The sequence below is a fragment of the Medicago truncatula genome, chromosome 5 (assembly GCF_003473485.1).
Source record: "Medicago truncatula cultivar Jemalong A17 chromosome 5, MtrunA17r5.0-ANR, whole genome shotgun sequence".
Lineage (NCBI taxonomy): Eukaryota > Viridiplantae > Streptophyta > Magnoliopsida > Fabales > Fabaceae > Medicago > Medicago truncatula.
In genome coordinates this window covers 6,103,285-6,128,106 of record NC_053046.1, presented here as the reverse complement: position 1 = coordinate 6,128,106, position 24,822 = coordinate 6,103,285, and the positions used below count along the sequence as shown (strand labels likewise).

General features: G+C 33.3%; 3 protein-coding genes across 4 annotated transcripts; 1 reads left to right on the top strand and 2 right to left on the bottom strand.

The window, feature by feature from the left end:
* Positions 1-7,101: 7,101 nt before the first annotated feature.
* Positions 7,102-9,342, top strand: LOC11410896 (F-box protein At5g67140). The gene is made up of 5 exons (XM_003611650.4): positions 7,102-7,325; positions 7,472-7,618; positions 7,998-8,133; positions 8,654-8,752; positions 8,958-9,342. The coding sequence occupies exons 1-5, from the start codon at positions 7,237-7,239 to the stop codon at positions 9,120-9,122; spliced, it is 636 nt and encodes a 211-aa protein (XP_003611698.1). The 5' UTR covers positions 7,102-7,236; the 3' UTR covers positions 9,123-9,342.
* Positions 9,253-12,215, bottom strand: LOC11416504 (PI-PLC X domain-containing protein At5g67130). Of its 2 annotated transcripts, XR_003011980.2 has the most exons (8): positions 11,844-12,215; positions 11,503-11,640; positions 11,324-11,422; positions 10,934-11,237; positions 10,347-10,570; positions 10,159-10,245; positions 9,550-10,033; positions 9,253-9,399 (listed from the first exon to the last, which is right to left on the bottom strand). XR_003011980.2 is itself a non-coding variant. In XM_003611649.4 (7 exons), exons 1-7 carry the CDS (start codon positions 12,048-12,050, stop codon positions 9,842-9,844), a joined length of 1,251 nt encoding a protein of 416 aa, XP_003611697.2. In that variant the 5' UTR covers positions 12,051-12,215; the 3' UTR covers positions 9,253-9,841. The 2 variants fall into 2 exon arrangements, 1 of the variants encoding a protein (XP_003611697.2); XM_003611649.4 differs by having other exon boundaries at positions 9,253-10,033.
* Positions 12,216-13,286: 1,071 nt separating this feature from the next.
* Positions 13,287-24,356, bottom strand: LOC11415502 (histone-lysine N-methyltransferase CLF-like). The gene is given in 18 exon segments (XM_024783329.2): positions 13,287-13,776; positions 13,874-13,951; positions 14,041-14,169; positions 14,272-14,319; positions 14,750-14,840; positions 15,706-15,837; positions 15,991-16,214; positions 16,315-16,450; positions 18,932-19,241; positions 19,244-19,625; positions 19,710-19,781; positions 19,850-19,897; positions 19,984-20,139; positions 20,306-20,390; positions 21,185-21,346; positions 22,444-22,766; positions 22,888-22,989; positions 24,019-24,356. Coding segments are annotated over 18 exon segments (2,742 nt in total). The 5' UTR covers positions 24,091-24,356; the 3' UTR covers positions 13,287-13,584.
* Positions 24,357-24,822: the final 466 nt, after the last annotated feature.

The window sequence follows — 24,822 nt, the reverse complement described above, 5'->3', positions numbered from 1 at the left end:
TTTTTCTTCCTACCTACATGCACGCAATAACAACAGCTACATATCAACATAAACATAGGCATAACACAAGATACTAACGTTAACATGTAGACCTGGATAATAATTTGATAAAATGAAAGTAATTGAAAATAGATGATTGTCGTGTTGCTGGAATGTAAACATAGTTATTAGTTAAAAGGTTAGAAATATAAAATGATGTTTTTGCACTCTATTATTTTGCTTAGATTTTTTTTTATCAAGAGTGTGTTGCACACTTTTTTTTTTTTTTTTTGTCAAATAGTATGGTGGCTAGAGCTCACACAATTTAATTGTTGAAAAGTGAAGTGTCCAAGGTTCGAACCCCGCGACCTCTGCATATAAAATGCAATATCCCTTCCAACTGAGCTAAGCTCACAGGAATTTGCACACTCTTTAATAAACATGTTTTCGATTCAAAGTATGAATATTATATAAAAACATGGTATTAACATGTGTCTCTATCCTCTTATTTCAAAAATAAAAATTGTCACTATCCTTTGTCGTTAAGATGATAATATTAAAATAACATAACATTTTAAAAAGTAAGAATTAAAAAATAGTTTTTTTATTATAATCTTTTACTTAGTTTTCTGATTATAATTAGAAGTTAGTTTATGTAACTTTGGGAATTGAAAAAAATAATTGTAATTAAAACTGCCATTTAGAGTCAAGAATATTGTTGTAACTGAATGCAAAACAATGTTTAAAGTAAAAAATATTTTATATCAACTATCTAAAATAATAGTCTCTTTCATTTAGTAAAAAAATAGTATTTTTATATTAAATAAATTGTTTTTAAAACAATCTAAGTTCAAAATGCTAATGGGTGATGTTTGCATTCATGTTTCCTCATAAAAATAGTTTGCATATTTGTTGTTACATAAAAACACATAGGAGATATGTGTGGGTGTGTGTAAAATTTTGAAAACACATATAATATTTTTTTGATAGAAATATATGTAATAGATCTGATTAAGTATAAGAGTACGCGAGCATAAAATTTCGAACATATAAAATCTGTGTAAAGATAAGAAATATTAAATTTATTTTCGCATAGTGTAAAGGCCCAAATTCAAGGACATCAAAATAAGATTGATCGGCCAATCAATTATTTGATCAAATAATCAAACACGGGGGATAACAAAAACACATGCACACATACACAAAACTAACAAAGAAAAAAATAACATGCAAAAACCAAACTAAACCTTGAAAAAGACAAGTGAATAGAATCAGGTGGTCGTGTAAAGCAGATTAATTGCATACAATATTACTAGATTCATATCCAGTGATTATTTCATACAATTTTTTGAAGATTAAATTCATACTTGAAAATAATAGTTCAAGAATATATACCTAAATGAGCAGATACAAGAACAGATGGATGCTAAACAACCAAAAACTGATGATGATCACTACCTGTCAATCACACTGATGGTTTCTCTTGCACTATACTCTCTCTTCTCTATAGGAAATATGAAAGGTAAAATGACACTAGTGAGAGCTTCAATTTATAGAGAAAATTTTAGGGACTCTAACAGGCTTATATATTATTTTTAATTCATGTCGAAATATTTTTTAAAAATTAGTTTTATAGTACATGCACTTAATATTAGTAATAAATTCTAAATGACTGACTTTTGACTAATATTTTGTCACAATGCATCCCCCGTGTCCGTTATCAACCTTCTCTTTAAGGTCAAACATTTTTTATTTTAATTTTTCTCATATAATTAATTTTTGGCTAAAATATGGTTTTAGTCCCTGCAAATATGCCTCGTTTTGGTTTTAATCCCTGGTAAAAAAAAAAAAAATTGTTTTTGGTCCCTGCAAAATTTTTTGTTTTTGAAAATAGTCCCTGACCCCACTTTTGTGATGATTTGCATACGTGGCACATTATAACTGAACCAATTTTGTAGTTTTTGGTCCCTGCAAAATATTTTGTTTTTAAAAAAGGTCCCTGCAAAAAATTTTGTTTTTGAAAATAGTCCCTCCAGGGACTATTTCTAAAACAAAAAATTTTGCAGGGATCAAAAACAATTTTTTTTTTACCAGGGACTAAAACCCAAAACGAGGCATATTTGCAGAGACTAAAACCATATAATTTTTTTGTGTCAATGGGGTATCCTCTACGTGCAATTGTAAAAATAATTGTATCTTATAAATCAGTCATATATATATATATATATAAGCACTCAGAGTTTTAAAATATTATGCATAAAATAATTTCTTAATGTGTAAAAAAAAAAAATATTGAAACACTTTTATATAGGTATAATTAAGGGTTAATAGTGTTTTACCTCCATGTAATATAGGTCATTTCCGGTTTTCCCCCTGTAAATTTTTTTTTTTGAATTTCATCCTTGTAATTTTAAGATTTTTTAGATTTGGACCTTCATGGAAAATTTCACTCCCTGTAATTTGAGCAAATTTAGGTTTGCCCCCCTTGTAATTTGAGAAAATTTTGGTTTACCCTGTTAATTTGAGCAAATTTCCGTTTATCCTCTGCCATATCTTCGATTTTGTACAGTCAAAATTCTTGAAGGTCCAAAACCAAAAATATTCAAATTATAAGGACGAAATTCAAAAAAATTATTTTGCAGGGGGTAAAACCAGACATGACCTTATTACAGGGGGTAAAACACTATTAACCCTATAATTAATGACCATTTTACAATTATCGAAGATGGGATTGAACTTCGTTTCTTGAGGCTATAAAGTCAAACATTTAATACAAAAGTCATATCTCAACCGACAAAAATATCAAAATTGCTAAACATGACATTGTGATCGGGGTTCGAACCCCAACTTACTCACTTGTTGGTGTGTGTTTTTGAATGGTTATTGACATTTCGTCTGGGAATAAATTAAGTCCTCAAAGTCTTCAAAAAAAAATTAAGCCAATTTTTTTTTTCAAGTTGGCTAAGAGTTAAAGAATTGGAGGTTCATGATTGAAGTCAATACAATGAAAAACAACTAAATAACAATTAACAACATATTAAATTATCGTCAAAAAAAGGACTTTTTTTTTCAATTTCAATATTTTCAAGAATCAAAGTCAAAGTCAAAATCTTTTAAAACGCTTGTTTATAATCTATTTTTATTGTTTGGGGCACCAACTTTTGTCACATCAGACAATTTTTGTCAAAAAAAAAAAAAACTTTTGTCAAACTTTCTCCTTCAATTTTTTTCCCGTTCAGGTCTTTTTTCAATTTTTATTATTATTTCAAATTATAGATACATATTTATATAGAGTGAATAGTCAACTTTCTCCCTAAATTTGCAAGGACCAATCAAATTTGTCCCCCAATTTGTCGAAATAGCCAAATAGTCCTTGAATTTGTCAAATGTCAATCAATTTCGTCCCTTCGTCAAGTTGGGTTTTAACTATGCTGACGTGGGCCGTTAACCACTCATGTGGTTTGTCATGTCATATGCCACACAAGCAAGGACTAATATACCGAAAGTGAAAAACTTTCCAAGGACGAATTTGATTGAAATGCATAAAATCATTGGCTTGTTTGTGGCCATTATATATAGGCTCTTTCTTCCCCAAATCTATAAAATTGAAACCCTAATTTTTCAATCTCTAATCTACAGTCAAAAATCCCCAAAATTTCTTCCATTAATTAACAACCATTTCTTCCCTGATTCTAAAAACTTCAAACCCTAATTTTTGTTTTGATTGAATATGAAATCCAAAATCCCCAAAATTTCTTCATTCAAAATTGTTCAAATTGAATCCGAAATGATGGGTGATGGGTGTATAGGCAAAAATAGTTTAACGGTGATTGATTTTTATTTTCCTTTGTACAGGATGATGATGATAATTGTGAATTTTTTGTCTGGGTTGATGAAGTTGAAGAACTAGGATACTATAAAAAAGAATAGAATTAGTGTTGGTTAGGGAAGAAATAAGCCATAATGTAAACAGGTCTCATTCATCACTTCTTTGGAAATTCTAGTGTTGGGATAAGCTCCATGAATTGAGGTTGAGTCCATAACCAGGATATGATACTTTAATAAGTTCGGCAATAGTTGGATGTGTTGGATCAGGACTCCTCACTGTTGTTTGCTTAGACCTCTCAGTTGAAATAATTGGTTCTCTCATACCATACCTCCTTATATTCCCTGTAGTAAAATTTTCAATCAAATCAGTCCCTAAATTATTACACTTACTAGCAAACCGATCCTTATATTTTGTGACAACAGTACAAAACTATCAGTCATACATGTCCAGCCACCACTTCATTTGCAACAACATTGATGACTGACACTGCCTCATTAGCAACAACATTAACATCATTTTGAACCTGATCATCATTTCCTTGCACCTCATTAGCAACAACGTTTTCTTGCACCTCATTAGAAACAACATTTTTAGCATTTTGAACCTAATCATCATGTTGTCCCGAGCTTGTCCCTCTCTTCAGAAGATAATGGTACAAGTTTAACCTCATCATTATCTACCACATGTTGTGCATATATTTCCAATACAGTTCACATTATCCCTTGCAACTTGCACCATATCCAAAACATGCTTATCAATACTCAATGGATTCAAGCAAATATTGAGATCAGAAGTAGCACCTACATACTGCTTCAAGTACCACAATTTAGAAACCTTGAAGTATCCTCTACAATGTTTCACCATCTTTTCAATGTCCCACAGACATAACTCATTTGCATCCATTTTTTCCCAAACACGGAATTCACCACGAACATATTGAAGCCTCTGATACTCATCTTGCTCTAAACCCTCACCATGATGTAGGATTAGCGTGATATTTTCTTCCATCCTACGGATTTTGGGAACATTAGTCATAATCACAAACAAAACAACAGCATAATGCAAATCAGAATTCATTAACATAGAAAATGTACCCTTTTTAGAAATTGTGTTAATCAACCACTAATTCCTTCATTACTTTTTTTTTTTTTTTTGAAAGGTTCATTACTTATCTCATGTTCACCGATTTTAGTAACCAATAATTAAAACAACAAATTTTTAACTTATAAACTGAAAACCCTAAAGTGGAATCAAACCCTGGTAAGCATGTGACTGTGTGATCAACAAAGGAAGCATCAAACGAAGTTTAGACATAAAACCGAATGGATAAAAATGAAAACGAAAATGAAAAAAACCGTCACAAAAAAAATGAAGAAAACGAACAGGAACGTTTACCTTCGCATACGACGAATTCTTCCTTCAAAACGACACTTTGAACGTTGATCGATGAAGATGATGGTGCTTTTGGAGAGATGAAGATGGTTAAGGTTTTAGCGGAAAGGAGAAGAGTCAAGGACCGGATTGATGTTTCTGAATAAAATGTGAGGATGGAAGGATGGGTAAAAGAGGAAAAATGAAAAAATTGGAAGTGAAATTATATTTCTTTTTAGATTCATTCATTAAATGATGTATGTGGTATCGTGAAATTATATTCAGAAACATCTAAAATGTTGAATCTCTCCCTTGGGTGGTATCTGATAAGCATGGATGAAAATTTTACTATTTTTCTTTTTTGACTTTTTTCCTTTTTTTTTTTAAGTAATGGTAACAAACTTTTAAGTAAACTATATTTGAAATAATAAAAGTGTATGTAAATTAGTAAGATAGGTGTAAACAATTTGATAAAATTATAAAAATAAGTGTTTTTAATGGTTGCATCAAAAGGGAGAGACCATAACAGGTTGAGTAAGAAATTGGAGAGAAAAACATGAGAAATTAATTACAATGAAATGAGAGTTTAAATAATTAAATAAAGATTTACTATTTTGCTTAAAATTTTGAAGGGCTGCTTTATGTTTTTTACTGAAAATCCAAAATTCATATAATAATAATGTGGAAGAAGGAACGAAATTGAACCAAATCATTTACATGTCAACATTTTTTTGGGTTGACATATGTAGTTGACACATCATCATCTTTAAACACTTCATTATTTTTTATTTTATTTTTGTCCGAAAACACTTCATTATCTTTAATGGACATGTCAACAACTAAAGCATCAAACTTTCATTAAATTTTATGAATGGTCTAATTTTTAACCTTATATAAAAGGCAAATTCTATGGTACATCCAACAATTTGAGTGTATTGGTCCACCAAATCCTTAAATTAATAGTTAAATGAGTTATTTTTTGTAGAAAAAAAATATTTTCCATCACCTATAATTATAATAACTAAATCTTATTTACCAAAAACGTCAACACAATAAAATTCGATTTTTCTGAATTCATATTACTCATAATAGATTATTTTGATTATTTTTTACAATAAAATGTAGAAAAATTTAGTATGATTTTTCTAAAAAATGAAACGATGTTCTTTTTTATAAAATGATATTTTCTAAAATATATATGTCAACAAACACCAATTTTCTTTCATAAAAAATGATAGTTAATTTATAAAAATTATAAGCGAGAGTACCGGTTGCGGGTGTACCGTAGAAGTTTCCTATATAAAATCGTCCGGAGCTAATTTAGATATTAATTTTCGTGTGCGTGAACACTTCGGTACTCAAAAAATTTGTTGAATATGTACCTTCATTTAATTATTAGACGTTATACTACCATTTAATTATTTAAAAGTAAATTTAAATTAAGAATTAATTTTACCTAGTACATACTAACATTCAAATGGACTCAAGGGTATCAAAGAATTTTCTGCTCCGAACCTTGCATATATTATGCGTTGTCCATACCAACTAAGATTTAGTCTTAAATATAAAATAAGATGTAATGCACATTTGCCTCAAAAAAAAAAAAAATAATAATAGTATATCAATGACCCATCTATGGCCCCCAAGCTCACACAGTTAAAAAGACAAGAAACAATCGAGATTCAGAATCTGTTGTAACCATGTTAACAGATTCTAGTATTTATGTGTAAATAAAAACAGTAAATATCACAAATTTTTAAATAACAAAAGGAAAAGAAAGGAAAAAGAACAAAAGTGGATAGACACGTAGGAGGGAAGTTATGTGGCAAAAAAGGACAAGATGAAACGATGACGAAAACATGAGGACACTTTCTCATGCTATGCCTTGTTAGATTGTTGTATTAAACAAGAAACTAACTTAGCGGAACCAAAAGCCATTTCCAACACGCATAAAATAGTTTAAGGTTGAGAAACAACTAAATACTATTGAAATAATAAGCTTATAGTTTAATTTAATTTGCTTTTTTTGTGAGTGGTGAATCAAGAGAATCTTCTTTATGGAACTTGAGGCTGAGATTGATCGTTTGCCTATTGACTTGTTGGCTCATATTTTTGTTCTATTCACTTCCTTCACTGATTTGGCCCAGTAAGTATATTCACTTGTATGAATCATGATACTATATAAAAAAATTGTCACAAAAAAAATGAATCATACTATATGAAAGTTTTTTTTTTTCTTTCTTTCATTAATTAATGTTTGTGGTATATATATTTTGTATGGTTTTGAAAAAGGGCAAGCAAGGTTTGCAAGAAATGGAAACAAGGGGTGAAGGAATCTTTGGCAAGGAGACAGAATCTTAGTTTTGCTGGTTGGAAAATGGATGATGATTCCACCTCTAGACTTGTTTCTCATGCCTACAATCTCAGAAAACTTGATATGTAAGTTTTTCTTTTCATAATCATAATAATTGTATGTCCCTTTGTTTAAATATCAAAGTCAAAAGTTTAGTATTGAATTTATGAATTTGGAGATGGATGATAAATACTGAATGTATGAGGAATTGAATTGAAAATTTAATGGCAACTAATCAATTACCCCTGCAAGAAGTTTGATAACATGTGAGACATGATCCGAGTAGTCTGATAACTGGTGGCCTAACAGATCTATGATCCCGCTTGTAACCATTGTTTAGGTCATATGATCATCCAATGTAGGCTCACAACAATTAGCATAACACAAGCAGATAGGTTGTGGTTATGATTGTTTGATTTCGAACATGTACAACATTATTTATTTGCAATTTTTTGTATTTTTCAGACCAAGGAGCCGCTGGAGTTGTCAAATAACCGATGCTGGACTTATCAGAATATCATATGCAAAGTGTATCAACAATCTCACATCCATATCATTATGGGGTTTGACTGGCATCACAGATGAAGGAGTTGTTAAACTGGTATGTCATCATCACTGTATTGTTTCTAAAACTTGGATGCCTCGGGTTTTGGAGATTATGTCCTGTTTTTAATTTTCCAAATTTTGGTTTTCTGCAAAATAAGATGAATTTTATTTTAAAGGAGGATCTGGTGTTTGGATCTCTTGTAGCGTTCCACACGGTGTTTGGATTTAGTAGTTGTGGTAATTAATAACAGGTCGGATTTGGTGTTTGGATCTTCGGCAGCATTGCACACGGTGCAACACCTGCACAGACATTGGATCGTGGTTAAAAAAATTATGTTTTTGATCTAACAACCCTGCAACCGTTACACCGTATGAAGCGCTGCAGGGGATCCAAGTTTTGAGGTTCTTCGTTGTTCACAAACTAGATTGTACATAGTGATAGTACTCTGTCATTCGCCAGGTGGATGAATTGTTGCTTTGGTCTTTGGGTGTTGTTACTATATCTTTTGCAGACTAAATCAATGGAACTGAATAATTCTAATTTTAATTCCCTTTGTTCCTTTGATGGCAAACAGATATCCAGAACTAAGTCTTTACGGCATCTGAATGTTGGTGGTACATTTATCACAGATGAATCTCTATTTGCCATTGCAAGAAGTTGTCCAAAAATGGAGGTAATTTGTAAAAAAAATAAATGAATGTTAGGTTGTGTGAAATTTTTCTCCTTCTTCCTTAAAAAGAGGATATTAACTTTTATATTTATATTATTGGTTTTAACTTGTAATTGTTAATTACATAGTACATTAATATAATGACATAATTCTGGTATTACATTACACAAATCCATGACATATATGATTGTTTCTTGTTCTTGTTCAGACCATTGTTCTATGGAGCTGCCGTCATGTAACTGAGAATGGACTAATTGCCCTAGTTGATCAATGCCTCAAGCTCAAATCAATGAACGTGTGGGGATTAAGAGTTCCTGTGGATTGCCTTAACAATTTACTTATCATGAGTCCAACTCTGCAAATAAAAATCTAAATCTAGATTGCATCTCTAGAATGATGTCCAAGTTAATGATTTTAACAGTGGTATTCTCACTGCTATTTTTTCTAATGTACAGATTATTTACATCTCGTACTCTTAAATTTGACTCCTGAAAAGATGAATATATCAATATTCTTTCTTGAATAATGTACAGAAAACCTTATGTTGCGGTTTATAACTTTCTAATTTGTACTCTATCAAGAGCTTACAACAATCATGATATTGCAAAATCATTTAAATGTTGTTGACTAGTGATTTCTTGGTACAAAACCTGAAAGACAACAAGGGGAAATATTACAAATATTAGTGAGACGATTATTAATACATATGCAACTATTTTATCAAAAACCATATTAAGCATGTGCGACGTCAGATAAGTAAAGGATGTGTACACGTCTAGAATGCCAACCATACAACATACCTGAAATGTTCCTGATATATTCTTGGTCTTTCGTGGTCTTGGTTCCTATCTACCTCGGATAACTTCTCAGATTCTTGATTATAGCCTCAGCTATGCTGAATTTTTTTTTTTACCTAATTTTCTAACGTCTAAACAGTTCCATATGCCATTTCTAGATTGAGGCAATAATCCATTATACATGCTAAGATACTAGAAGCCCCTCTTAAGAGATGATATCGCATATGATATGCAAATATGACAATACCAGAAACTCATCTTGACAGACCTAGCTTGCATATTATGTACATAATACTCATCGAAATTGCAACATAACTGCAGTAAGCTGGAAGTAAAACAAGAGAAAAAGCAAACTATTGGGAGAATGGACAGGTGAAGCTGATCTAACAGAAAACTGAACATAACCATTATAGCTCCCAGCAGTGTTGGTCATTGGACTTGTACTTGGTACAGAAATGTTCTTGCATGATCCAAAAGGTGCCCCTTCCTGGAAAATTGTAGAAATCGTGTAATTATATCATTGCCATAGTTTTTTTAATCAAAATGCACTGGGAGAAGTTGTGCAGGATAGAAAGTTCACAATACGTATTTGAACAAGGAATGCAAACAAACCTGGCAAGCAGTGACTGTACTGCATCCGCACAATGCATGGCCATTTATTCTATCCACAATGTCAAAAACACCACCACCGTCACTTCTCTGCATTATATTCCATTCATAATTCAAAAATGGATTAGCAAGGTTGAAATATTTTTCATTTTTATTGAATTTGAATCAGCAAAACAGAAGAACAAGAATACCATGTAAAAATTAACTGCTATGAAGTTAGGCAGCACATTCCCTGCAGTTTTATAACATGTATTCACCATATCTGTAAGTGGAGCTGAATTTTCTTTGCACGATTCAGCTTCGACTGGAGTTGTTGGAAAGTAATTCTGCAAGAAAAGTGACGCAGTTTTTGAATTTAACGGTTTCGATTCTTTTCGATGTGGGCAAGAACCGCGTTGAACTCCAGGATCACCAGCTGAAAGTTAGTGAAACATGAGATTGTCAACATGTCATTTCATATCATGGGTCTATTTGGACCGATTTATTTGAGTTTGTCTATTGGCATAAACACTTGTGAGAATATTTTGGAGAGCTTATGGAAAAAAATTATGATATGTCCATAAGTTGTTTTCAGCTTATTTCCAAAAGCTCTCGAACATAGCTAATGAGAATAGCTTATAGCTAATATGAAAACTGTGACTTTATTTTATCATTTGTTATAGACACACAGCTTACACACAAGCACTTGTATGATGAGCAAGTAGTTGAAGTTGTTTATCCAAACAGGGTTATGATATATAGCATAGATATCCATGTAGCAAAAGGACATTACACTTACATTCATTTTCAATCATGTACTTCCACTGATAAGCTATTCCTTCTTCAGCTTCCTTTGAAGCATCAGAAGTGAAAACAAGAAGTCGGCGATTTGCTTGAGCCATCTGTGTTATAGTAGGCCAATCTTCACCATTTTTTGGCATATCAGACACGGGGAACAAATATTTATCCAGACCAGCATTTATGAACAGATTAATCAACGCCTTTGGTGTACGCACATAGTCTTCAATTACAATGGTAACAATCTCCATTGGATTTTCAGTCAAAAATGCTTCCACTTCTTTCAAAGTGTTTATTGCAGGTTGCTGAAAACAAGATTATACACATTACAACAACAAAAACAAATTCAGATATATTCAAATAAATAACAAAGAGGGTTCGATAAGATTACAAAGGCGGTGAAGTTGTAGCATTGTCCTTGAAATGAATGACATAGCCAAATATCATTCTGGAAGTCATACATATCCAACATCAATCCTCTCACTCCATTCTAAAACAACATTAACCAAAGAAATGTATAATAAGAATCACAAAAGAAAAGAACCAAACAATATAAAGGAAAATAAATACCCTCAATTGGTTAGTAACAGTGTCTTCTTGATTATAAAAAGTAAGTCTTTGAACTCCATTCAAAGAGGGTGCATCCATTATACTGAATGAATTATGTGTCATGATCCATGAGTATTTGTTGAAGGGCAACCCATTTACCTACATAAGTTAGTTAGTCGGTTAGTTAGTTTGTTACAAGGGACGGTTAAAACACGAAAAACATATTCGACATGCAGGTAAGTAAAGTCTGATCAAGAATTGTTTCAGCTAGGACTCAAACACGAAACACGAGGTTTTCCTTTACCAAAGAAACAAATGTTTCAAAAACAAAAGAAACATGGGATTGAATCTGAGACACTTACAATGGATGTTACAAGGGTGGCTTGGCCTCTGGTGCAAACAGATCGAGTCTTCCTACCTAAACCAGGACAATGGCCACAATAGTAGCCTGTACCACAATCTGTAGCAGCTGAACATGCTTCTACAACCTTTGAATTCTGTGGTAATAATAAGTAGATGAATAGCATAGGGAAGAAAAAAGAAAAGGAAGTGAATTTGGAAATTTTCATTGAAGCAAGAGGTGGGGAAGAAGGAATAGAATAGTAAGGCAAAGAGGTATATGATGATATCAGAGGTGCACTTGCCCTGCATTTGGGTAAGGGAATTTCATGAACAGATTTTACTGTGCAAGAGAAATTTGATCTAAGTAATTGGGTTTATTATTTTGGAGTAAAAATTTATATTATTTTATGTTACTATCTACTAAACTGGTTTGAGATCTCTTCACGCTTAATTAAAAGTTTTGGATTTGAAGAATAAACTTCATATTTATTATGTTTTTATCCGACTCAATGAATTACTAGTTTACTAGTCATACGTGAAGTATGTTTGATTTTGTTATATTAAATATCCAACAATATTAAATATATAGTTTTTTAAAAAAATCACCGTGGTATTATATGAAAATATTATTTCAGAAAATAGTAGGTGTATAAATATGTACGTGCTTGGGGTTATAATAACTAGACATTTATGTAAATGAAACTATACATAATAATTGAATTCTTTATGTGAATATGTGAATAAAGAAATATAAAGTTTTTATGGGCAATTACTCAAAGCACTAAGCTTTGTGAGTTGTAAACCACCCTCTGGAGAGGTTTGTTTGGTTAAACCCCACCTCCCAAGTTATTTCTTCTGTGTGCTCCACTTTGTCTAATTCTTATCTTGCTTTCCCACATCTCTTTTATGCTCTTTTTTTACATTATTTTTTTGTGACATTTTATGATATCCATGTGGTGGGGTACGTTGCTTCTTGCCATTAAATTGCTTCTAGAGGGCACTGCTTCATGATGGGCGTGGTCGACATAACATACAACTTGATGAACATTCAATTTGATGAGCATATTTTTCATGCTTTGTGTACAACCGTACAATTAGTATCTCTGTTTTTCTTGATTATGGTTCAAGGACAATACGTTAATTCTTTTATTCTTACCTTTGAATGTATGTTTTATTATTTAAAGCTAAAATTGCAATTAGCTTCTATAAGATATGTGCTTAAATGACACATTTTGTTCTCTATTTCGTAAAAATCATTCAATTTTCTCAATTCCAAACACTTCCCATTGTAGCATCACAAATTCGCATCAGACCAACAACACTTATATATAATTTTAGTAATTTAGATTAGTCTGAGGCGAGTTAACATTCCAAAAACATTTTATTCAATGTAATATTTTTTTCAAATAAGCAAAAATATCACCAAGATAAACTATCGAAAATTTGACCTGTAAAATTTGTAATTAAGATGATTCAAATAATCATAATATTTTTTGTAAGATTTGAAAAATGTCTTCCACTGATATGCATTTGCTCATTCCCCTTCGGGAAAAAGGATTACACTAATATCCATCTGGGATAGCTAATGCCAAAATGAATGTTTAAATGTAATTTTACCTATGCTGTAACAATTGTATGGCCTTGCTACGAACAAAAGAACTCAACAAATACTTCTTTCAGCTATCAATGAAACTGCTCCCTCTATGTGTTGATTAAAGAATACCTAAAAGAATGGATTTTTAATTTTTAAACAAACTCTCATTAAGCAAGCTTCTTTGCACGACCACTTGAAGGAGCACCGTCTTCTTTTTTCAATCCAGGGGCATCTGGCTTTCGAGCCCAAGCAGGAGCTCTATCGGGCTCGTAACGGTAATCATAAAACAGCTCCTCACCAGCATTAATTCGTTCCTTAGCAAATATTCCTACCCTATGATCTCCATCAACCATAATAACCTGCCATTTGAAGCAGAGAAAGATTGTAAACGACGTCAAAAACACATGAATGCTCAAAATGCAATGTGAAACATAAGAGTGGGGAAGAACTGAATACCTTCGCGTAACAATTTGGAACAGGAGAGTGGTTTGCAAACTTCAATTTATCACCCTTTCGATAAGCATCAAGAACAAACTGCAAACAAGATTCATCTTACATGTGATATGTGTAATGCAATTTAAAAAACTTTTCTCCAACAAAGATTTATGGTAGTAAAATCTTGCCTGATCATTCAGATTAAAGAGAAAAGATGAATTTTCACGGTCATATATCTTCCCTCGCTTATCTGCTTCCCGGTGAGAAATCAACTCTCCGGTATACTCTCCAAGGTATTCATGCTTACCAACGCTATTCTGGAGTTCAACCAAATAGCATTAGGAAAAACCACACCTAAACAAATCAAATCATTTTTTTTTTGAAGAAGAAACAAATCAAATCATCAATTTGGTAAATACCTTTAAGAAGGCTCCCCAGCCAGACACATCAGACCGTCCAAGAAGAACCTGAAGGCATATTAAATGCAAGTTGCCATCATGATAAACAAACAAAAAAGAGCAAGGAACATCATTTAAAAGGATATAAACTCTTATATTTCTCAATATGAGAATTTAATATATATATATATATATATATATATATATATATATATATATATATATATATATATATACACATATACACACACACACCTACACGTAGTTATATTTCTCAATATGTACCCTTACATTTCGCTCTCGTAATAAATTATAGGTCTCAATGTGTTATAATAAATTATAGGTCTCGATGTGTTACTTTTATAAAACATATAGGTTTTGAATGTATTATTTTGATAAGAGTTAAAATTCTGGAATGAAAAGAAAAGGGTGTCTATCTGAATTCTGAAGATTCCAAAAGGAGGTATGATTGAAAAAGGCAGTCAAGGAAAATAAATACCTTTTGCTGCTGTTTGAGAAGAAGCTTCATGTTTCTACATTCATAATTATCCCCTCTTTGACTAGGAATCCCAAGAGTGCCATCACCACAGCTGCTACAATAATTTGGCACAAACAGCATAAATTAACAAGGCAAATAGTGACTAGAGAAGTAACAAACAATAAATGTTTAATTGACATGTAAAGGAGGCAGATAAGTTCAGGAAAAAAGACGTAAAACCAAATATTTTCCTAAGGTTAACATTGGCAGGAAATGAGAAAACTTTAATGGACCATCGGTTAACATTGGCAGACCAAATAACCAATTCGACAGATCATATTAAGACTAAACACGATGATGAGGCGGATTCAATATCACATTTAAAGAAGATATATAAGCAATATATACAGGCAAATACTCTGCTCTTTTATTACATGAAAAGGACTTGGCAATTAAGAGTTCATATCGGATTGCCTTTCATCCCAATCAGCTCTACACAGTCAAACTTTGTTTGGATCAGGAAAGAAAATGAAAAGAGTAAAAGTAAGAGTGGGAGGATTGTTATGATTGTTTGGATAGAGAGAGGAAAAAAGGGAAAGAAAATTGAAAGCATCTCTCTTTCCTTCAAATGAAAGATTGTAGTTTTCCACCCAAAATCAAGCATTTCATTCCACTTTCTTTTGAAATTAATTGCAAACAAACAATGTTAATCAGCTTCGATCATACTTAATAGGTTAAATCATAAGCCAGCTAGATTATTTTTTGCCATTCTTGAATAAGACTATATCCAACTGTGTTTTCCACTACAGAGTCTCTTAACACCTCTACTTGTTTTTCTTTTCATCCCCTTACATTTTTACTTGGTTACTTAAATCGACAAATGCACGTTTGACATATAACTATATGTCCAATGAATATAACTAACAAATGACAGAGGCAACACTATACATACACAACCATAAACAGGTAATGCTCACCTGACCCAACAGTTCCTACAAACATCTGGATCACATTCCCTATCTGCAGCAAAGCATGGACATTGACGACTTCGGCATTGACTCTTCGCACAATGACAGCCTCGAAATCGATTTTTACAACTCTTGGGGCATCTTCAGATCGAAACAATTATCAAACAAATTAAAGGAAGTTAGCTGCATGAGCAAGCATGTATGCATGCCACAATACAATATATCTAAAATTCTAAAACCGCCAAGGCACGAAACAATTGAGCAAAATACTATTTGGGTTAGTTAAAAGCTTACCCACAGTACTTCTCACAGCAGGTTCCATTTAGAAGACAAGGACACTCCTTTCCACAAGCTGATTGGCATCCACATGGATTGTACTGTCGGCAGGGCTGATCCTTTCTCTCTGTAATCCTTTTCCTGATTGAATGATACGCAGCAGATTTCCAGGTATACTTTAAACGACGGACTCTTCCTCTTCTACGTAAAAATTTTGACCTTCTTCTCACTTCATTATTACCCTTATATTCATTTGACCAAAACTTGTTCAGTTAAGCACTATATGCAAGTAACAAGGAGCAAAGAAAATATTGCACTACGTATAGTTGCATCAAAATCAACCTTGGAATAGCCTTCCACGAGAGAATTTGTAGCATCCCCAGTAGAACCAGACAACTTCCCTTCTTCACAATTTATGTACTGGAAAACATCCCAACATGTCTTTAGACCATTTAAGAGATTCCTGGCTATTAGGCAGCTGCAATAAAAATCAGTTGTTACTTATTAGATGATTAACTATCAGTAATTCTTGTATTAAGGTATTGTGGAGATCATTCTCCTGGTCTATCACTATCATAGTTGAGGAGTGCCAGCAACACACTATCTAACACACTCTAACACATTGTGTCTAATTGGTTGAAATTCAAATGGATCCCACTAAATCATCTAGGCCCCATATAAATTTATTGGAACACATTTAAAATCAAACCAATTAGAGAGAATGTGTTGGGAAGAGCGTGTTAGAAAGTGTGTAGCTAGCATAGTTCATCATAGTTTAAAGAAGTGACAATTTCAAAATGAAAGGAGGCATCGGACAAGTCATAAGCGGGACATCCAAAACTACCTGTAATAAAACTTACGGTTGACATCGACAAAAATTGCATGGTATGGTAATATGTAATTTATCCAAAAAAACAAAATAAAATAATGATCAGTAATCCTTAAACACCCTTGCAGACGTGCTTATTTTAACCATCGTTATCAACGGGGGATTGTGGCGCGGCCAACCCAAAAAATGGTGCGGCACGGGAGCGGGCGCTATTTCAGCGACGCGGACACTAATATATATACATTTACACACACAAGCATAAAACTATCATACATGAACTAAAACAATATATTATATTTCGCCACAAAAAAAAAAAATATATATATATATATATATATTATATTTATTGAAATAATATACTATTTTTACTATTATTTAATGTGTTATTTTTTTTATCAAAATTATTTTCTTAAGTCTTAAGAGTCCCCTTTCAAACAAAAAAAAAATGTTTTAAGAGGCCCATGTTAAAAAAACATAGGGTCTTGCTAACCAGTGCACTTAGGGCAATGGTTAAGGAATCTATAAATAGAAAATTTGTCTTCAAAATATAAGTTTTGACTTTTGATTAAGTAATAATTACAATACTTTTAATAAAAAGTTACTTATTTTGGTTGCTTAACCAATGCCTTGAGGGCACCCAATAATTCAATAACCCTAGATTTGTCACGTAACAATAGCAACACGCTCCTCTTCTCTTGCTTCAGCAGCACCGTTTCATGCCTTTTCCCTCTCCTACTCTTTTTCTTCACTCCTAAACCAGTGATAAAGGGTTATCTGAACATTTTCCCATACTACTATGTGTTTCGTCTTCCCTTATCTTCCCTGATCTAAGCTATTCCTCTTTGTCACGTTTTAAAAACTGGTTTTTTCTTAAAAATTGATCCGTTTCAGCAACGTAGCACGTTTACATGGGTGATGCGGTGGAAGCGGATGATATCATGGTGGATCAGCGCTTCGGTCAAAGCGGCTGCATCACCCATCTGAACCACTCCGCACCGCTATATCAGTTGTAGCAGCTGCTATTGACAACAAAGATTTTAAGTAAGCAATACGATAGGAATTCCTATTGAACTTTGTATGTACAGTAAAATATCAATGTAAAATGAACAAAATAGAAGAAAGGACCAAGCCTCCAAGGCAGAGCGAGTTCTCTAGACTCTAACTAAACTAACAACAATTCACTCGGCAGGCCTTTCCGTATTCACTCCCCCCACCCCCACCCTCCCACCCACATATAAAGAAGGGAATCTGGTCTATCTATGACTAACCTCCCCTCCTACTAATTACCGCCTAGAGGTATCCTAGGACTTGGACATTTGATCCTATGGGCGTAAATCCTGAGGGGTTCACAGCTATTGGTTGTATGGTCGAAGTTGAATTCATATTGTTACCACTTAACCTTGAATAATGATTTTTGCTTTCCGAGACTCGAATCAACAAAATTGTGTCTCCCCGAGAACAAAGCCATTGTGGTGGCATTCTCACATGAAAACACCCTCAATGAGAGCACCAATTGATGGGAATTCCTATGGTACTCTAAATGTAGTAAGATGGGAATTCCAACGGTACTCCAAATGTAGGAATAGAAGGAAGAAGGGTCAAGCCCCCAAGCAAGGGCAAGTTCTCTAGGCTCCAACTAGTAACAATACAATCTGCATGCCTTTCCTTATTCCTTTCTTTCCCATATCCTCTCTCTCTTGGCTCCTTTTACTAATTCCTTCCTAGAGAAATGCCAGACCTTGAGCATTTGGGCCTTCCAGTGCAATCTGTAGGAAGCGGCTTCCCAACTATGAGCTGTTTGGTAAAATTGGGTTCCTACCAATATATATATTAGATTTAAGAATAAGATATCGAAAATATGGACTCCTATTAACCAAATCAATCTCAGCATTTGATTCAGACCAATTATGAACAAGGTTGAACTCATTACTTCCAAATTGTAACAATCCATTCTCCATGAAAAATGAATGATGACAAGCTTTAATCATGAAATAAATACTTGAACTAGTGATCCAACCAGTACATTTTCATACCTCACCTCAATACTGATTACAACATTCATGCAATCTATCATATTATCTGGTCAATAAAGACAGAAAAACACATATCTCCAATTCAAACATATCTGACCTGTTTTTGCCAAAAATCTCCATTCCTTTTTCTAAAAGCCCTTTTTCAAGAGTTTTCCAAGATTTATTATCAGCCAATTCTTGTTTTGAAATGTTTTCATCCACAAATTCTTCTTTCCTCGTGTTGTCTTCCCCACTCATAACATGTGGGTCAGAAACCATATCATTCAATGAGCGGTCAGGAGCTTCACTCTGCATTATGTACAGATTATCACAAACCAAATTCCTTTTGGATCTTTTAATATTAAGAAATTTGACACATTTGTGTAATAAAATAATTGTTTCTTTATTATCTTGGTAATAATTGGACTTAAATGCATGTCACTTGAACAAAGAATACTACTTACAATGGAATCAGAATCAGAAGCTACTGTTTTCTTCTGCCGTTTCTGCATGCAAACTAGAACGCGTTCTGCCACTCGCTTACTGTTTCTCTTACCGATTCCACTTTTCCCCACTGGTTTAGTTTTAGGTGGGGCTGAGTGGGAGCCTGAAGCAGCATCCCGTCCAGGACCATTCTCCGAGTCACTACTCTCAGATATGTTCCTAGCATTAGATGAAGCACTTTCACTTTGGCTGCATTTTATACGCCTTCTACCAGAAGATTTTTTCCTAGATAGAGCACCACCAGAGGATTTGTCTTCAACATCAGTCTGAGTAGATGTGACTTTGGCCATTTTTTCTGCCTTAAGTACCTACAAGTCAGCAAGCATGAGCAACTTGAGTATATTGTTACAGAAACTCTATCGATAGACCCTTAAGAATAGACCAGTACTCACCGTTCGGAAACAATTTGGCCCACATGGTACATCTTCAGTGTTAGGAGGAGTCCACGAAGGTTGCCTCTCAGCCTATTTATGAACCAAGTTAAGATACATGTAGATAGCTTCATAAGAAATAACCCATAAGTAGAACCTACCGGGAAGACAAGATCCTGAGAGCATCCATGTAATCTGCAATCGAAAACCTGCAAAGTGAAAATACAGAAACAAATGAGATATAAAACAAAGAAACTGCATGCTATTCAGTGCCTTCATGGGGAAAGAATCTTACACGACATCGGCGACAAAATAGGTTGTCAAAAGAGTCAAGAGCCGCTTCAAGATCCTTTTCCAGAAAAGAATCGTCAATTTGGGAATTATCTTGTGCATCTCCATTTTTAGAATCCTCGCCACTATTGTCTTCATTGCAAAAAGTTTCATATCTGACCTGTATAAGATGTTCGACGGTGTTTCATATTTCTGTAAAGCCAGCACAAAGCAAATGGGAAACAGCTGGACGAAAGCTTAAACTACGACCAGTTTTCATCAGAACAATTGAGAGAGATGGCAGAAGTGGAAAATACATTAAAGTCAATAAATGAAAAAAAATATACCTTAATGTCACTAGTTTTTCTAGAAAAGCACTGAGCCAGGATCTCCAAAACAACATCAGATAAACCAAATTCTCTGATAGTCATGCTGTAAAATCAAACCAGACATTATATAATCCCCAAAACTGACTCAAGTGCAAAACAAAACAAAATAAAATAAATAAATAAAAAATATATATAATATAATATAATGTAAAGATAAAATCACAGCAGAAGGATACATCACAATTGCAGGGATTCATTATCCCTTAATGGAAGCAGCAGAGTTGACAGGATAAACCAAGCATATAATTAATTTTGTCCACATACTTTCATATAAATTTAACCAAGGAAATTCTTTCTACAGAAAAATGCAAAGATATCAAATGAAAGTGCAAAAATTGGATAAAAACTAAACTGTTTTGTCACATAAAGAAATTAGTTATGCAAATAACTGATCAAATATCTTCTTTTGGGTCCTTCTGTATATAGAGAATACAACAAGAAAACAACTGTCAAAAACTTCTCGTCGGAACCCACTTAGAGTCAACCAAAATACAATGGTACGCGAGGCACACACGTTCAAGTATGCTGCAATCTAAAACTAAAATAATCAAAAGAAAAAAACTTATGAAGTATTTCATAGACAGTTCAATGGAAAAGAATTGCTAAAATCAAGTACAGGTCTTAAGTGGATAAATAACTTTTAGTTACATCATACATATTACATACACACAAAATATGAACTCATTATGTTCCTACTCAAAAAACTTAATCTAATTAACATAACACATAACAGTCAAACAGATATTGCAATATTATTTTACATGCCAACAAAGAACATCTAACAGAGAAAAGGAAACAATGGAAGCATCAAATAATAGTTTGCTAAGTTATACCAACCGAAGTATAAAATCTTCTGATTCTACGAATTCTCTTTTTTCCTCTTCTTCGTCAATTAGTTCCTCCTCACTGTCGCTGCAAATAAGTGCTTCACCACCATTTTGATCATAATAAATACGCCTCCGACCTAATACTGATTGATCCTCTGTCATTCTTTGATTTCTGCACACAAATTATCACAAGGATCTTCAAACAATTAAGATTTTTGTACTTCAAAATACAAGAAAACTAGAGAGCTGGAAATTAAAAAAATGAAAAGGTGAAACCACAATAAAATAAAAAAGAGCGATCAGTCTCGTGTGGAATGGTAAATCAAAAAGAGGTAAAAGTAAGAGATGTGAATGCTTGAGAAAGAAAGGACAAAAAATATAGAATGCTTTAAATGCTCCTTCCTCTGCCTTTGATTTCTTTCATTTTTATGCATGATATGATACATACACCAAAGACCTCAGGTTAAACTGACAAACAGATGGTATGAATCAAAGTTTAGGTATCAAGCAGCACAATTAACCATTTGTTAAAAGAAATTACCTATGAAGGTGATCTATGTCATGTTAGACTTTGCCTTACTATCTGTATGAAAAATATTGTTTTGACCAGTTTCACACCAGTATAAAGAGAGTATCTTCTCTTGTGTATCTTTAACTTTTCTATCAATTTGGCTGTTTCTTTGGAATTCAATTCTTGGGTTTCTAACACTATCTATCTTATCTTGTGTGTCTACTTAGAATTTGGGCTTAGAATCTAGCTCAACCTTGCAAATTTGGGTTGTAAAATAAGGATTGTCCAACCCACTTAAGTCATCTCACTAGTCGATGTGGAACTCTCAACACTCTCCCTCACGATAAGACTGGACATTTGAAAGGCTGACTAATATGGGTTGAATAACAGGATCGCAACACACCCTCACTCTCAAAACTGCACATCTGGAGTGAGGGCAACTGCAAGTGGAATAAGAGAGATATTGGTCCAGTAACAGATCTAAGATGGCTTAGAATGTAAGCTTAGGCCCAACTCAACCTTACAAAATTGGCTATTAAGGTGAGGATCGCCCAAGCCTCATAAGCACCACCTAGGTCATATATCAGGTGATGCGGGGCTCTCAAGTCTCAACATATCAAATCAACAACCGTGACATCCTCATCTTTACAATACTGAGTTTATAACCTCATTGGCTCTTTACTATCTAACATTAACAACCATACACCACATATATTTTAAAACTGGTAAAGAAAAACATCAATTACGGCAAAACAAACCTGTCCAGAAAAATCCACGTAGTGTAAGGAGGCAATCTTTTTACTTCAGGTAATTTAATAGGCCGAACAGCATTCTTTACAGCATAATTAGATCCTAGAAGAACTGCCGTAGAACCATGGTCATCTCCATTATAACCATTGCTCTCACCATCATCATTACCGGCACGAATACCATTATGCATATCAATTGCTTCTTTTTGCCTCTTACTCAGCAAATCCAGACCTCTATCTGTATCGGCAATGCCGCATGTCCTCTCCGCCGACGATTTCCATAGCTGGTTAGTTGTAGCAATCAGTTTCTGTCTATTTTCTTCCACTCTAGTCTGTTATTCCAAATGCACGCGCGTTTAACGTGCCACACGCCACAACATGTTATAACAAACTATCGAAAAACCCATATACAAAATCAACAACAAATTACAATCAGAGATTAAGCTATTACACCTTGACCGTAACAATTCGTTTTGCAGCAACTTGTTTCTTCAAAGATTCAATAACCGCTAACACGTCTTTAACTGCAGGACTTGTTTCCTCCGCTTTCTTTGTCTGCATTGTAAACAAACAATAAAACCATCACACTTAGAAATTATAATTACATTATCATTACTAAATTATAACTCAACGAATCTAACAGCCACACTCAGCATGTAGTGAAGCCAAACAGGTTATCAAATGACCGAAACATGCCACTAATAAGTAAGAGTATGTTTGTTTTAAGGATTCTAATGTTATTCCTGGGAATATGACATTTGGAATGCAACATTCCGATGTTTGTTTCAAGTTCAAAAAAACTTATTCCTAGATAACTTTTATTCTATTCCCAGGAATGTTTTTTACACATGCTTTCTTGATTTTCTATTCTCATGCTATGGGGTGGGAATCCAACATTTCCATGGCAATAAAAATCAACTAACTATAACTTCCTACTATCACTCACATTTATTTTTTTGAAATTATTAAATAAAACAAATTTTAAAAACATTCCTACGAAATCTAAATTTTCACCAAACATGTGAGTAGAATATAGTTCCTGGAAATATTATTCCTAGGAGTACATTCTAGGGAATGTAATTTCATACTTTGAAACAAACACACCCTAATAAGCTTCCCTATTTGGATTGACGTATTTGAACTTATCTACTGGCATAAGTTTTGTGAGACTTTTAGGAAGAACTTACGTAAACAGCTTGTGACATTGTTCATAAGCTGTTCTCAGCTCATTTTCATAAATTCTGCCAAAAATAGCTTATGGAAACAGCTTATTAACTTGTAGAAAAACAATTTAACTTCGTTTTTATATGTAGTTATAAAAATAGCTTATACATAAGTGCTTATCATGATAAGAGCTTCTATGAGCTGCAAATAAGTTGTTTATACAAACAATACCGTACAATGTAGCTAAGAAAATGCAGCACGGTTGTTTTATACACTATTCGATTAAAAATTTCACCCAAAAAATAAAATAAAATGGAAATGGAAATTAAAACCAGATCGAAGCTGAAAAGTAAATAAAAAATTACTAAAAACAAAAATAGGAACTGAAAATGAGAAATTAAAGAGAAAGAGAAAGTATACGGAAGGATCGAGCGGAGGGTCGGATCTGGAAGAAGAAGAAGGGGAAGGCGGAGGCGGAGAGCTTGACGCCATGGAAGGTGGCAATGACGGTGGAGAAGGTTATGGGAACCCGAATAGGAAATGCGGAATCGGATCTGAATCCGATTCATGCAGATTCAATTGCGATTGTGAAACCCTAATTCATTTCTGAAAATCCATAAAAAAAATATATATATTAATTTATTTTTGGGCCGCTTTAGATAAAGACTTTGACTGTTTTAATTTGTTGGGTGAAGTGACAGGGAATGGGGGGAAAGAGTCGTGGTTTTGAATTTATATATGGACTGTTGTAGAAGCAAACAAAAAATGGCTTATCTTGTTTTTTGTCATCTTCTTCAATTACTTTCTTTACTCTTCACTCCTCATGTGTTGGATATGAGGACACTTTTCATGCTATGAATCACGGCAAAAATTTACGTTCAAGCTACAAACGGTAGTTTTTAGTTTTTAGTGTTAGAAGACATGCAATCCTACTTCTTCATGTTAAATATCGAAAATAGTTAATATCATTGATTTATTACAAGTTAGATCACACTACTTAGACTAATCCACTACTTATATACGATATAAGTTTTTAAATAAATTAGTAGATCTAATCAGGTTTTTAGAATGTCAGACTTAAGGCTTAAAAAGTAAGTTTATGATATGTCACAGGTCAGGCTTAGGTCTTAAATAATTTGACAAATCAAGTTTATGTCTTGCAAAGCCTAACGCAGTCTAACATATTCCCACCCAAATGTTTGGTTGATTTGAAGTAGAATTGAT

Bases quoted from the DNA above. Each gene is read 5' to 3' on its own strand.
- LOC11416504 (XM_003611649.4), bottom strand. From the start codon at position 12,050: ATGAAAATTTCCAAATTCACTTCCTTTTCTTTTTTCTTCCCTATGCTA. The intron at 11,423-11,502 runs GTATTTATTTTC...ATGTTGTTTTAG, and splicing joins CTGTTACTAACCAATTGAGG to AATGGAGTGAGAGGATTGAT. The intron at 11,238-11,323 runs GTAATCTTATCG...TCTTGTTTTCAG, and splicing joins GCTACAACTTCACCGCCTTT to CAACCTGCAATAAACACTTT.
- LOC11410896 (XM_003611650.4), top strand. From the start codon at position 7,237: ATGGAACTTGAGGCTGAGATTGATCGTTTGCCTATTGACTTGTTGGCT. The intron at 7,326-7,471 runs GTAAGTATATTC...GTTTTGAAAAAG, and splicing joins TCCTTCACTGATTTGGCCCA to GGCAAGCAAGGTTTGCAAGA. The intron at 7,619-7,997 runs GTAAGTTTTTCT...TGTATTTTTCAG, and splicing joins AATCTCAGAAAACTTGATAT to ACCAAGGAGCCGCTGGAGTT.